This window comes from Platichthys flesus, chromosome 3 (genome assembly GCF_949316205.1).
Source record: "Platichthys flesus chromosome 3, fPlaFle2.1, whole genome shotgun sequence".
Taxonomy (NCBI): Eukaryota; Metazoa; Chordata; class Actinopteri; order Pleuronectiformes; family Pleuronectidae; genus Platichthys; species Platichthys flesus.
The window spans coordinates 6,542,654-6,555,369 of NC_084947.1; the positions used below are offsets into that span (position 1 = coordinate 6,542,654).

Here is a 12,716-nt window from a genome sequence, read left to right on the forward strand (position 1 = left end):
AATATTGATTTACTTCCACCCTCTGTTGAATGGAAATATGATCTGATGTTTGTGGAGTAAATCTCTGGAGGACGTTATTTCCAAAGTCCTTGTGAACTGTGTCATACTGTATGTAGCTCAGGGTTTATTCTGAGACGTCCTTTGAAATCTCTCTGTCTCTTCCGTGCCTGAGCATGAAAGAAGTCTATATATAGACATAAATGGTTATGGACCAACCACATACTTATCATCTGCTGAGTTTTCCAAAGATCGGCCAAAATGACCAAAATGTGAAGTCAAGGAAGTAAATGGGGAAAAATCTCTTTCGGAGTACAGAGTATAGGTCATTTTGGAAAATGTAGGACCCTGCTAAAAATAACCCTGGATGGCCAACAGTTCCAGATTATGATACTGGAGCCTTGAGTTGATCTCAGTCAGCTCTACCCCCCCCCCCCCCCCCCCCCCCAGTAAGGGGTAAGCAACACTCACAGTCCACAGTGGGGTGTTCTCCCCTGACACAGGACCCAATAAAACAGTGAGTAATGAGCTCTTTGTGTCGAGAATTTAACATGAATAACTGTTATTTGAGAAGCAACAAGCCAGGCCTTACTGGAACTGACACATCCGGACATTAAAGGATGAATAGTGTGTTTTACCGCACATCTGGAATGTCTGCCTCATATAACGTGACGAGGCCAATTTGTCTGAATTATCGTGAACAATGGGTGAAGATGTAACAGTTCACAGCTCGCTGATCGCGTAGATTTAGACAAGTGGAGAGATCCTAGACTTCCACCAACATATGGCATGCGTGTACATTCCTGTATGTAACTGTGGCAGAAAGGCAGTTTTATATTAAAAAAGGGTTTCTCTGGATTATGTTAGATCCAAGAATGAATCATTTCATAATTCTCAGATGTATTTTTACCCCCCCCCCCCCCCCCCAAAAGCAAGCCGTTATAGTAATGTGCAGCAGACTGTGAAATGTCTCAACCTGGGAAATAATCAGGTCCTTTTGTTAGTCTTAGGTGGGGGGGCATTCCTTACAAAGGCCTTCTTGTGTTGTGATGACTGAGAGGTTTGTGTTTTTTTTATTACAGCAGAGTGACTATTTCTCAAAATCCATACATTTCAGGTCAACGTTGTGATCAAAAGGTAAATGTCAAAGGCTCAAAGAGGACAAGAGGAAACTAGAAATCATTAAACCATTGTAGCATCGAATGTAACATTAGGTTAAGTTCAGTTAAGATTTTTTCTTTCTTAATCTAATTGTGAGTTCTACTTTCTCTGGACCTTTCAGTCGTGTCCTGTGGTCTTCATCAGTGGCTATAGAGTTCACTCAAAACAAACTGTTGTGAGACTTTTGTCATTTTGCAATTTCGAAGGTCAAAAATCGTATTATATTTGAACTGTTGTGACACGGCTCTGACACCATAGCAAATAAGGGATGACGTGGTTTGACTGAAACAAACAGATTTTATTTCAACAAAAGATAAACAGAAATGGCAAATTCGACTAATGAGACTGGAGTTCAATGCCAGAGCAAGAACCAGACTTACTTATAGTTTCTACAGTCTTGGTTGTCAATTTATGTCTCACAGGCAAGTGCACAGATAGACTCCTAGTGGTGCTCAAGCACTGGCCCTTTTGCCCTGGATGAGAAAAGTGCCCTTCTGCTGGAGCCCAATTTTTTCATTCATCAATATTTAAGAATAAAAATTACTCTCTCTGTCATCAATTGATGATTGCTGGTTGTACATCAAATTGCCCTTGAAGGCACAAACCAAGTTAGAGCAGCAGAGGAACCCAGTAGCCAGCAGGGGGCAGCCTCAGGACATCACAGCAGACTGTGATTCTTGTAAGGCGTCTAAAGACAAGGTTGTAAATGATATGCTTGAACTCTGTCAGAAAACCGTAAACAAAATGTGTGTGTACTGTGTTGTCAGCTTTATAGAGATTATGTAAGTCACTCTTGATAATTATGCACAACATTGATTTATCTCATTTACAAAATTTGCAGCATAATGCCAAGAAAAGAGAAACTCCAAAAGCAGAGGGACAGGGAGCTGCAGCAAGCAGCTCAGGGTAGCAGCTCTCTTTTATCTTGGATCAGGCCATCAACTTGTAAAACAGATGAGGGAGAATCAGTAACCCTACCTGGTCCAGAGGAGCCCATCACATCACTAACCCTAACATATTATTTGGTTATTCAATATTGCCTTGTTTTGTCTGTTTTTGCCTGTTATTCATGTATTTATTCAATTTGACAATTTGAGACACCTGCTCCCCAAAATGTCTGTGCACGTGCCTGATGTCTCACAACCCTCTTCTTATCTGTTTATCTGCGTATCTGCACGTTTTAAACCTTAATTCAATTTTTTAAGTTAATAAAAAAACAGTATTATTATTATTTGTATTATTATTAATATTAGTAGTAGTAGTAGTAGTAGTAGCATTAATAGTTTAATTATATTTATTTTATTATTGTTATTATCATTATAAGAACTGGAGTAAAGTCCAATATTTGGAAATCGCCCCCGGGTCCACTTGTCCCTGTCTGCAGGGGGCGCTGTTGCAACGCGGCTCAGTGAACTTTGTTCCAGTGCTGAATGGGTTGTTTGCTCCGCTGCTCCTCACAGTTGTTCTTCAGGAAGTGAAGACATGGACTGACGCTTGCAGGTAACATGAGCTCCGTTCACTGGGAAACTTTGTCGCTGCAGACTTTTTAAAAGAAAAGACCGAGAGAAATAACGCAGATTTGTAAACAGTCATTCAGTGTTAGTCAATGTTATCACAGTGATCAGTTTGGTTCTGTGTGGATTTGTTCATGTTGAAAGGAAGACATGTGACACCGATCATGTGTGTGTGCGTGCGTGCGTGTGTATTCCTGTACTTTTAAGCATAGACACTACAGCGTGAGTAGGGTTATAGTTAGGTTTAGGGTAGGGTAAGGGGCTAGGGAATGTCTTATTTCAAGGGTGTGTGTGTGTGTGTGTCTGTCTGTCTGTGTGTGTGTGTGAGTTTGTGAGTGAGCGAGTGAGTGTGTGAGTGAGGGGTTGTGTGTGTGTGTGTGTTGACACTATCCTGCTGATTCAATCAGCTGCAACATTTTCCTGACATCATGTTGCTCCCCCTGTCATTGTGTGTGAGGTTGACCTGCAAACTGCTGCTGACCCCCCCCCCCCCCCTGCAGGACGACCTCACCTGAGCCACTGGGCTGCACTCACACCTGTACACACACACCTCAGGGAACAAGAGATGGAGGACTTCTGGGCCGCGGCCCTCTCGGTACTGAAGACCTGGCTATACCTCATCGTCGGCCTCATCATGATCCCGGCCATGTTTGGCTTCTCGCTGGGCATCTCCGAAACATACATGAACATCCTGGTGAAAACCTTAGAGGTACTGTCCACTGAGCAGCTTTATGTACATACTCTGACTGAGTGCAGATCAGAACTGACCCTGAATGTCTCTGTGTCTGTCCTCGTCCACAGTGGGCCACTCTGAAGATACAGAAGGCAAACACAAGGGAGCGGCTGCAGGCCTCGCCATCCAACAGTGAGTAGAATATTAATACTTAGATGGCTGTGGCTCAGGGGGGAGAGAGGATCGTCCACTGAGGTGGGTGGTGCGATTGCTGCCTCCTCCAGTCCACATGCCGATGTGTCCTTGGGCAAATACTGTGTTAACAGTGTATGAATGGTGTAATACACGTTGAGCGGTGAGACTGAAAATCGCTATTTAAATACAGTCAGATAGATAGATAGATAGATAGATAGATAGATAGATAGATAGATAGATAGATAGATAGATAGATAGACAGATTCATAGACAGACAGACAGACAGACAGATTCATAGATAGACAGACAGATAGACAGAAAGACAGACAGACAGACAGACAGACAGACAGACAGACAGACAGACAGACAGACAGACAGATTCATAGATAGACAGACAGATAGACAGACAGACAGATTCATAGATAGACAGACAGATAGACAGACAGACAGATTCATAGATAGACAGGCAGAGAGACGGAGAGACACACAGAGAGATAGATAGATAGACTCTTCTAAAGTAAATTAGTCATTTCCCTTATTTTGAAAGATCGGCATTTGGTGACAGTTACGTGTTGAGCTGCAATCCTGGATTTCATAAGATATTTGATGACAAGTCTGTGCAGGCATGTTGCAATGGTATCCACACATGTGGAGTGAATGATGCCTCTCTGCACACAGGATGAAAACCCTGAGACTCAACCTAGAGAAATGGGTTTATCTTGTTCTTCTAAATGTGCATCTAGTAAGTCTGTGAGAAGGTTTTTACAATCGGCAACAAGGTGAAGCTTTTATGGAAACTTTATCAAGATGCAATTACACAACTCTGTATCAGTTGTTAAGCGACACAGGGTGGGATCCCCTGCTGTGACGCAAAGAGATGCATGATAGATAAAGGAGACATGGTCAAGGCAAAGTTCAACGTCTGTCAGCGTTACATTTTTAAATTTTGATGATGAACAATGGAAGTTAAAGTGATTAGTGACACGTGTTAGTTTCAGGACTTTGTTCAGAGATTTTTCTAATGAATATTGAATGCAGGTTTTGGACTTTGCCCTCTGAGTTATCAGATAATGTGAAGTCTGAGCTGAGGCCAACTCTGACCGGTTCTGAGACCTGTTTATGGTGAAAAGTGTTTGAACCCAGATGTTGCAGCCGTCCTGACTTCACACTGCTCTCTGAACAGATCAGCTCTGGTCCCATTGATGTGTAGTTCAGGTTAAAAGCCATGTTTAAGATGCTTTGCTGATAAATTATGTTGGTTCATAGAACATTTCTGCTATAATTAGAACAGGTAAAGACGTATCTCCTCGTCTGGTCTCTTATCAGTGCCAGTATTTCATGATAGGTGACACTGCAGAGCTCTTGTTCTTTCTAGAAACTCACCCCTGCATTCCCGAAAGAACTTCATCTCCTAACACCACTGATATGGAGATATATTATTATCAGGATTGCTTTGAAGATATTGATTCATATCAGATGATTGAGTCTGGGTGTGTTGCTTTGTGTGTATATCAGGTCTCATCCAGAGGGAGGATGGCTCCATGGAGAAAGAGCTGGAGGAGCTCCGACGCAGTCGCCCCAAACCACCAGTGGGCGGTGACTTTACACTAAGCGACTGTTTTTATTTCACCCACAGAGGCATTGAGAGCATCGTAGAGGATGAGGTAACGATTTACATCATAGCAAGAACACAGTTTGACATGTAAATGATACTAAGTGATTTTGTTTAGCATCTCAGACCTCTTAACAATAAGTGTTTGTTTATTCAATCCAGGTGACCCAGCGGTTCTCCTCAGAGGAGCTGGTGTCCTGGAACCTACTCACTCGCACAAACATTGATTTCCAGTACATCAGTCTGAGGCTGACACTGGTTTACGGCCTGGGCATCTTTGTGAGATACTGCATCCTCGCTCCGCTCAGGTAAAGAGCTGACTGCTAAATGAAGCTGTCAGTCTAGAGGCGTTTACTATCAGACCAATGCGTCTGGTATTTAGACTGATATTAAGACTGATTTACTGATATACTCTAGGTTAGGTTTTGTTTTCTGTTTGAAAATTGACAGCTGTGATATCTGTCCCTCCAGGATAACACTGGCCACTATCGGTCTGAGCTGGTTGGTAATAGGAACATCAGCAGTTGGATTACTCCCAAATTCAAGGTGCCCACAAAATATAACGGGTCCAGAAATACAGATTCTGTGTATCATAAGTTCCTTTAACACTTTCACACACTTTCTCTCACTCACTTGTGTTGATGTTCAGGGTGAAGTCTTGGCTGAGCGAGTGGGTTCACGTCATGTGCTACAGAATCTGTGCCCGGGGTCTTTCTGCTACTATCCGCTATCACAACAGGTGGGTGAGCCCTCTCTCACTACTCAAACAACAATAATCATCTTGTTTTGCCTCCTCATGTTTTCTCCTCACAACCCGTAGAGAAAATAAACCCAAAAAAGGAGGAATCTGTGTGGCCAATCACACGTCTCCCATCGACATTGTGATTCTCTGCAATGATGGCTGTTACGCAATGGTATATATTTTATTACTCCTTTTTTTAAAGGTAATTTTTTATGTTGAATCATGGCGTGCAGCAGGTGTAACCGTCCTCCTGTGTTGATCAGGTGGGTCAGATCCATGGCGGCCTGTTGGGAGTTATTCAGAGAGCCATGGTGAGGTCCTGTCCTCATGTCTGGTTTGAGAGAGCCGAGATGAAAGATCGCCACCTAGTGACTAAAAGGTCAGTTTCTGCAGCTCATCTTTTCAGGCTTGTCACTGCAGGTCTCTCTTGCCCGTGTTTTCTCTCCATGGAGAAAAAACACTGGCACTAAGAGCGGTTGGCGTTTTCCTGGCAGTGAGTGAAAGTCTTCCTAAGTTTAGCTCAGATGCTCCTGAGCAGTGACTCATAACATCACGTCCTCACCTAGACACTGGCTCCAGATGTTTGAAGCATTGCCCGCAGTGTGAAGAAAACAACTCTTCAAAGGTGCAGCATGCAGATATTTGTCCAGACCAGGAGTGGTTTGAATTACCTCTTTGTTTTGCCCTTAGGTTGATGGATCATGTGAACGACAAGACAAAGCTTCCCATATTAATATTTCCAGAGGGTAAGTGTGACCGTGTGGAGGAGACGGAGATACTTGATCCAGTCTGATGTTTGTCCTTGTATCATCAAAGATAAGACTCACTGAGTGGCGTTGGTTCAGCTCGGTGTCGGGCGACAGTCTGGCCACTGAGCGGTGACCGATGAGCAGCTATCTCACGGGGGGGGGCTGGACCCAGCTCACACCACTCCGTCTCCTTTAATGTCCTGATGTCTGCTTTCTGCAGGAACCTGTGTCAACAACACATCTGTCATGATGTTCAAAAAGGGCAGTTTTGAAATCGGAGCAACAATATATCCAGTAGCCATTAAGGTAGTCTATTCCCCTTCTGTCACTCAAATCCCCATTTCACGTCTGACTCATATATTTCAAAGTACTATTCATCACTGCACCCCTGTGTGTTATTTAGTACGACCCGAAGTTTGGAGACGCTTTCTGGAACAGCTCCAAGTACAGCATGGTGAGTTACCTGCTGAGGATGATGACCAGCTGGGCCCTTGACTGTAACGTCTGGTACATGCCAGCCATGCATCAGCAGGTGTGTATGTACACGTCCCGGGGCACGTGAGCACATGCATGCTTAAAGCCACGTGCAGGGCCTAAGTGCAAAGACCCCCCCCTCCCACCACCCACCCCACCCCTGCCTCCTCCACACACAGAGACACATGTCTGACAGAGTTTGTTGTGTCTTCATAAACTGGAAGGACGGGGAAGATGCTGTGCAGTTCGCCAACAGAGTGAAGTCGGCCATCGCTCACAAGGGAGGACTGGTAGATCTACAATGGTGAGATTCAACCTCTTCACTGCTTTTGATTGAGTCGTATTCAAAGATGGACGGTGAATTTAAAGCCTATTTACACATATAAATCTCCTCTAAAATGAAAGACTTACTCTGTGATTGAGAAACTAACCCACTGTCTATTAACACACAAATAATTGTACCACCACACACAAACTGTGTGAGAAAAACTTTTATCAACTCAGATTTTGAGATTCCAGATATATATATGTTTACACCACAGGGGGGCACACCATCCTTTGTGGTATTTTCAGGCATGACTTAAAAAATATATGCTTTTTTTTGCATGAAAATGAAGCACTGACATTGATCGTACAGTCTGCTGCATGTGGCTGAATGATGAGTCACCACTCTCTGTTTGTCCCGTCTGCCGCTGCAGGGACGGAGGCCTGAAGAGAGCGAAGGTGAAGGAGACGTTCAAAGAGCAGCAGCAGAAGAAGTACAGCAGCATGGTGGTGGGAGACGACAGCAGCGGCAGCAGCGACTGAGGCCTCCCGTCGGTGTGAGGGACAAACAGGCCTCGCTCCTCCGGCAGGTTCTCATCAGCTGGACTCGACCTGCGATGCGTCTCTGCCGAGTGGACTTAATGAACACTGTGAAAACTACAGGAGTGTCTTGGTGATTTGGAGGAAACACAAGTGCAATATTGACCTTCGACCTTTGCGTGGAACAGAATGAAGATGAAAAAAAAGGGGGAAGCACTTTGTTTTATCGCTGTGAGATTTCTACCGCCTGATTTAACATTATTGCTGAGAAAATGTTAATGCTCTGAGTGTGTGATTGAAGACAAACTGGATTCACGAAAGTCTCGATTCTCACAGTCTATCATTGGCTGCTCCTTGTTCTTTTTTTTCTTTTAATTAAAATTAAGTTTACAAATTGAATTTTTCTTATTAAAAAGAGCCAAAAGATCCTGGAAATACTTTTATAACAAAACATGAGTATTAAAACAGATTTAAGAAAAATACTGAGAAAGTATTTAAATATGGAGAGTTATTAACACTTAATCATAACCTATGTTTTCAGGTAAAACACAACCTGCTCACACAGTTCTCCAGCTTTGAATTAAACACTGTCGACAGTTTACATAGTTTTACATTTGCTTTTACTAACATTTGACCCCTCACGCCTTTTTCTACGGAACACAAGATTTTGGCAATTACATAATACATGACCACGTTGTGAGTTAAAGCCCAGTGCATTAAATGTCCACATTTAAAGGAGAACACACATCTGAGACTTTTTAGAATTGTCTCCACTGGAAGGTTCCTCTGAAGCATGACCCTCGCTGCCTCCGTTTGTCATGGGGCTCTCATCTTTGTCCCCTTAAAACAAATGGAAGGAGACTTTAGTTTCACTCGCTGTAACTGTGTGAATGTCGACACAATCCTGTTTGTATCGTCTCACCTTCGTTCTCATGATTGCTCGGCTCTGTGCTGTCCTGTGTGACCTGTCAGGAAAGACAAACATCTCTTAATCTGCTCAGCGGCAGTCACAGTACCTCAATGCGCAAGGCAGTTTTCGAACCATTCAGTTCTGTGATGACAGCACTAACCTGCAGTACGTTGCCTTTGTTTCTCTTGTTGAGCTCCTTGTATCTGCAATTGCATCAACAAGGAGAAGAAGCTCAGATGAGATTTATCTCCAGCAACGTGTGGAGGACAGCAGCCAGCGAGCCCCGGCCTTGTTTGTAAATGGGACTTCCTGTCTCTTCCTTTTCATTAACTCAGCCAAGACAAACAGTACGGTGAAATATTTATGAGGCAGATTAGTGCCTCACATCTGTGTGTCTCCCTCTGCTCAGTTCAGATGACAAACAGGCCGCTGTCGACTCACCCGGGCGAGAAGCTGCTTTTATCTCTGAGCCATAAAACACATGAAACCGCTCTGTAACAAATCATCTGTGGTTTCCCCTCGATGCTTTCTACATTCAGCTCTGCACACTTTAAGTGCTTTGTTATGATTGTAAATTTAGCTACCAAGTTTGTGTCATTTGGCGGTAACTTAATTAGTGAAGTTAATATCAGCCTGTATCTGCTGCTTGGTTAAAGTAACTTCTCTATCTGGACCAAGCAAAACGGTGACGCCATAAAAACACTGTGCTTTGTACTGAGAAGATTAAACATTACTGTGAGTTTCCCATCATCAAACACTGTGAATCAATCATCCTTCAAAGTGCAGCTACATGTCACAACACACATGCAGGGATCAACCCACCGTTGCAGATAAGAGTCCCAGCTCTTGTTTGCAGCTCTGGGCTTCCTCTTCAGTCCATCTGGGCTCCATGTTGTACTCGCCTCTCCTCCCACGTCCACCCGGCCGGCGGCTCCAGATGCAATCGGCATCTCTGCCAGCGCAAACCACAGATTTCACAAATCAGAGATAAGCCCTCTGTCATCTGGCTGCGACTCCTCTGTGGCTGGATGTGCTGAGAGAAGAGCAGCAGCTCTGCAGAAGCCTCCGTCCTCCTGCTGCTGAGCGGCTGTTTGCTGTGAGCAGCCGAATGAGGACGTGTGCTCTATGGACATGTTTGTTGTTGTATCCAAGGCAACAGTGTCCGAAGAGAAAGGAACAGCAGTGAATGGGATGGATCCACTGACATCTAGTTAACTTTATTCTTTACTTTACTTTACTTTACTTTACTTTACTTTACTTTACTTTACTCTAATCACTTTGTGATTTAAGAATTTAAATATGAACTTAATGTATTTGCATTTAAAAAATGTACCATATATATATTTTTCAATCCTCACAATGATTTAACATATTTTTGTTGTTGAATATTAAGAGATAGTCCTGTCTGCTTTCACAAGCTGTGTGAGTGCAATCTGATATAAGAGAACCTTTTAAATAAACAATGGTAACAACATTGGAGCATGCGTTTTTGAAGCTATTCACATTTGTAATAATAATAATATATGAATATTACAAATTTGGTATACTCATATTACTATTATTATAACTATTATAATTATTAGAGCAGTGAAGAGTTTTGAGTCTTGTCCCATGTGCAGTTTTACTGAACAGAAATGAGCATAATAATTATAACATAAAAATCAATAAAGAAGCTTTTGAGGAACCACTGCTTTATTCTCAGAGAATACAAACAAATGAGCTGATGAATGATTCCAACATTATTCTATCTTTTATTAATTTATCTGAATGTTACCAACCAAACATTTAACACCCTGTCATCAGCAGGTTTAGACGACCTGACAACACAGTTAGCCCACAGCAGGTCTCCAGGGTGAGCAGCCTCTGGCTTATTAGGATTCTTCCTTCTCATCTCCATGTGTGATGATGTAGCAGAGCGACTTGTAGTCGATGTTACCAGACGGGTCAATGGGAGCGAGAGAGAAGGCTTGATCCGCCTGCAGGTTTAAAAAGGTTTACATATGATCTTATTCATTTTTTTAAATCTCTCAGTTGAAAAATAAAAGACACAAACCTCCTCAGCTGTGAACTTGTCAGCTTGGTTCATCAGTAATCGTCTAAACCTGGATAAACACAACAGTGCAGTGAAAAAGGAGAAATAAATGTTGAATTACAGTGAAATCTACTGAACAGAATGTGTCCTACTCGTCCTTGTTGACAAAGCCTGTGCCATTGGGATCAAATAGTTTGAAGGCAGCAAGTATGGTGTCCTCAGGATCGGTACCTGAGGACAAATAGAATGTCACCCAACATCATCTGAACAGCTTTCATAAATCTAAAATGAATAAAAAGGTTATTTGTTCATCTGTGAAAAGTTCTCACCATTAAGTTTCTCTCCAAACAGAGACAGGAACACGGTGAAGTTAATGGGCCCTTTCCCCTCGTTCAGCATCTCCTCCAACTCCTCGTCATTGACATTGAGCTTCCCTGATACACAGACACACACACACACACACACACTCAGTTGAAACAAATACACATTATCAAATGCAGTGCGAGAAACTGGTTAAGTCACCACAGATTAAAAACAGGAAGTAGATCTAGATACCCAGCTGTCCATACGTCTCCTTCAGGTCTTGTTTCTTGATCACACCGTCTCTGTCCTGGTCGATACAACCAAAGGCCTGTGGAGTCAAGCACGAATAAAAAAGTTTTCAAGTGCTGATTATGATTCGTATTCTGCCCTGCATGGTTCAAAATGATTAATCTTTCCTTGACCAGATGAATTAATGCTTTTTTTGAGTTTTTGGTCTTTACAAGCTGCTACCGAATTTCATTTAGTGAATCTCCATGAAAGTTGTACATTTTTCTTTAGTGAGGAAAAAATTCTGCAAAACATTCTGACCCTAATCTTTTATCGGACTTGTTGAACGAGAACCTGCTCATTATTATAGCCAATGTTTGTTTAGTCTGAAATTATTGATGTTTTTGGTTTAAATTAAAAAAAAATGTAGGTTGCTGCTTAAGAGAACATTTAAAATCATTTTTAAAACAATCTTGCATGACACTGAATGATTTACAATGTGGGTATGCTTGTCTTTAATTGTTGATTATGAAGCCATATCAATCATTTTGGTAGAGATAGATTTAACTTAAGAAGTTATTTTGAATATTTTACTTCCCTCGTATCAACTATCACAGGTTCCCGTACACATTTATAAAGTTCAGTAGCGTACCTCCTTGAACTCCTGAATCTGGCTCTGCTCGAACATGGAGAAGACGTTGGAGCAGGACTTCTGTCCCCTCTGTCTCTTGTTGGAGGCCTTCTTACTCGCCTGACAACATCAAACATATTCAGTTTACACACTGATACAGATTTTGCATTTCAATCAGTTAGAAGGATGTAAAACAAATATTTAAACCACTGCCAAATTATGAAAACTACACATATTCCCTACATACAACAAGATTATAAGAACCTGATATTTCGTGATAGCTTTTCTTTAAAATCACTGAAATCGGAAATCATCACGCGGCTGTAAAGGCTGACTGACTCACCATGTCTGAATGATCGTGTGTGGACTGCCAGCAGAGGTGTGATACCGGGGTGGGTTTTATGTATGGACCAATCTTATCTCCTGCCCTCCTATAATAGCCTGTGGTGGGCAGCATAGTCCCTTACATGGCCACGGCTGCTCTCTGTGTGTCACTGAAGGGACCTGATAAGAGGTGAAGCCGCCAGGATTCCTCAAGGCTGGAAAACAGAGATATGGGGAGGGGGGAGGGAGGGGGGTGGGGGGGGGGGGAGTGTGACCTCTGACGCTCGACAGACGCTCAACAAAGTAGAGTTACCTTATGTCAGAGGCCAGATCAAGCTCTAAATGTTAATTAAATGTACATCTCGTG

General features: G+C 42.6%; 2 protein-coding genes across 2 annotated transcripts; one reads left to right on the top strand and one right to left on the bottom strand.

Moving 5' to 3' along the window:
• Positions 1-2,571: 2,571 nt before the first annotated feature.
• Positions 2,572-8,320, top strand: agpat9l (1-acylglycerol-3-phosphate O-acyltransferase 9, like). The gene is made up of 14 exons (XM_062381711.1): positions 2,572-2,658; positions 3,173-3,381; positions 3,474-3,537; positions 5,056-5,204; positions 5,315-5,460; positions 5,624-5,698; positions 5,802-5,891; positions 5,973-6,066; positions 6,158-6,273; positions 6,585-6,640; positions 6,864-6,949; positions 7,047-7,175; positions 7,342-7,421; positions 7,816-8,320. Exons 2-14 carry the CDS (start codon positions 3,238-3,240, stop codon positions 7,922-7,924), a joined length of 1,338 nt encoding a protein of 445 aa, XP_062237695.1. The 5' UTR covers positions 2,572-2,658; positions 3,173-3,237; the 3' UTR covers positions 7,925-8,320.
• Positions 8,321-10,505: 2,185 nt separating this feature from the next.
• Positions 10,506-12,497, bottom strand: myl7 (myosin, light chain 7, regulatory). The gene is made up of 7 exons (XM_062379649.1): positions 12,369-12,497; positions 12,047-12,145; positions 11,419-11,494; positions 11,193-11,297; positions 11,016-11,094; positions 10,885-10,933; positions 10,506-10,807 (listed from the first exon to the last, which is right to left on the bottom strand). Exons 1-7 carry the CDS (start codon positions 12,480-12,482, stop codon positions 10,703-10,705), a joined length of 627 nt encoding a protein of 208 aa, XP_062235633.1. The 5' UTR covers positions 12,483-12,497; the 3' UTR covers positions 10,506-10,702.
• Between the last annotated feature and the right edge of the window lie 219 nt (positions 12,498-12,716).

What these genes read in the sequence shown, in the direction of transcription:
- agpat9l (XM_062381711.1), top strand. Translation starts at nt 3,238, where the DNA reads ATGGAGGACTTCTGGGCCGCGGCCCTCTCGGTACTGAAGACCTGGCTA. An exon ending in TGCATCCTCGCTCCGCTCAG is followed by an intron (nt 5,461 to 5,623) that starts GTAAAGAGCTGA and finishes CTGTCCCTCCAG; the next exon opens with GATAACACTGGCCACTATCG. An exon ending in ACTATCCGCTATCACAACAG is followed by an intron (nt 5,892 to 5,972) that starts GTGGGTGAGCCC and finishes CACAACCCGTAG; the next exon opens with AGAAAATAAACCCAAAAAAG.
- myl7 (XM_062379649.1), bottom strand. Translation starts at nt 12,482, where the DNA reads ATGCTGCCCACCACAGGCTATTATAGGAGGGCAGGAGATAAGATTGGT. An exon ending in CACACGATCATTCAGACATG is followed by an intron (nt 12,146 to 12,368) that starts GTGAGTCAGTCA and finishes TGATGTTGTCAG; the next exon opens with GCGAGTAAGAAGGCCTCCAA. An exon ending in GTTTGGAGAGAAACTTAATG is followed by an intron (nt 11,095 to 11,192) that starts GTGAGAACTTTT and finishes ATTTGTCCTCAG; the next exon opens with GTACCGATCCTGAGGACACC.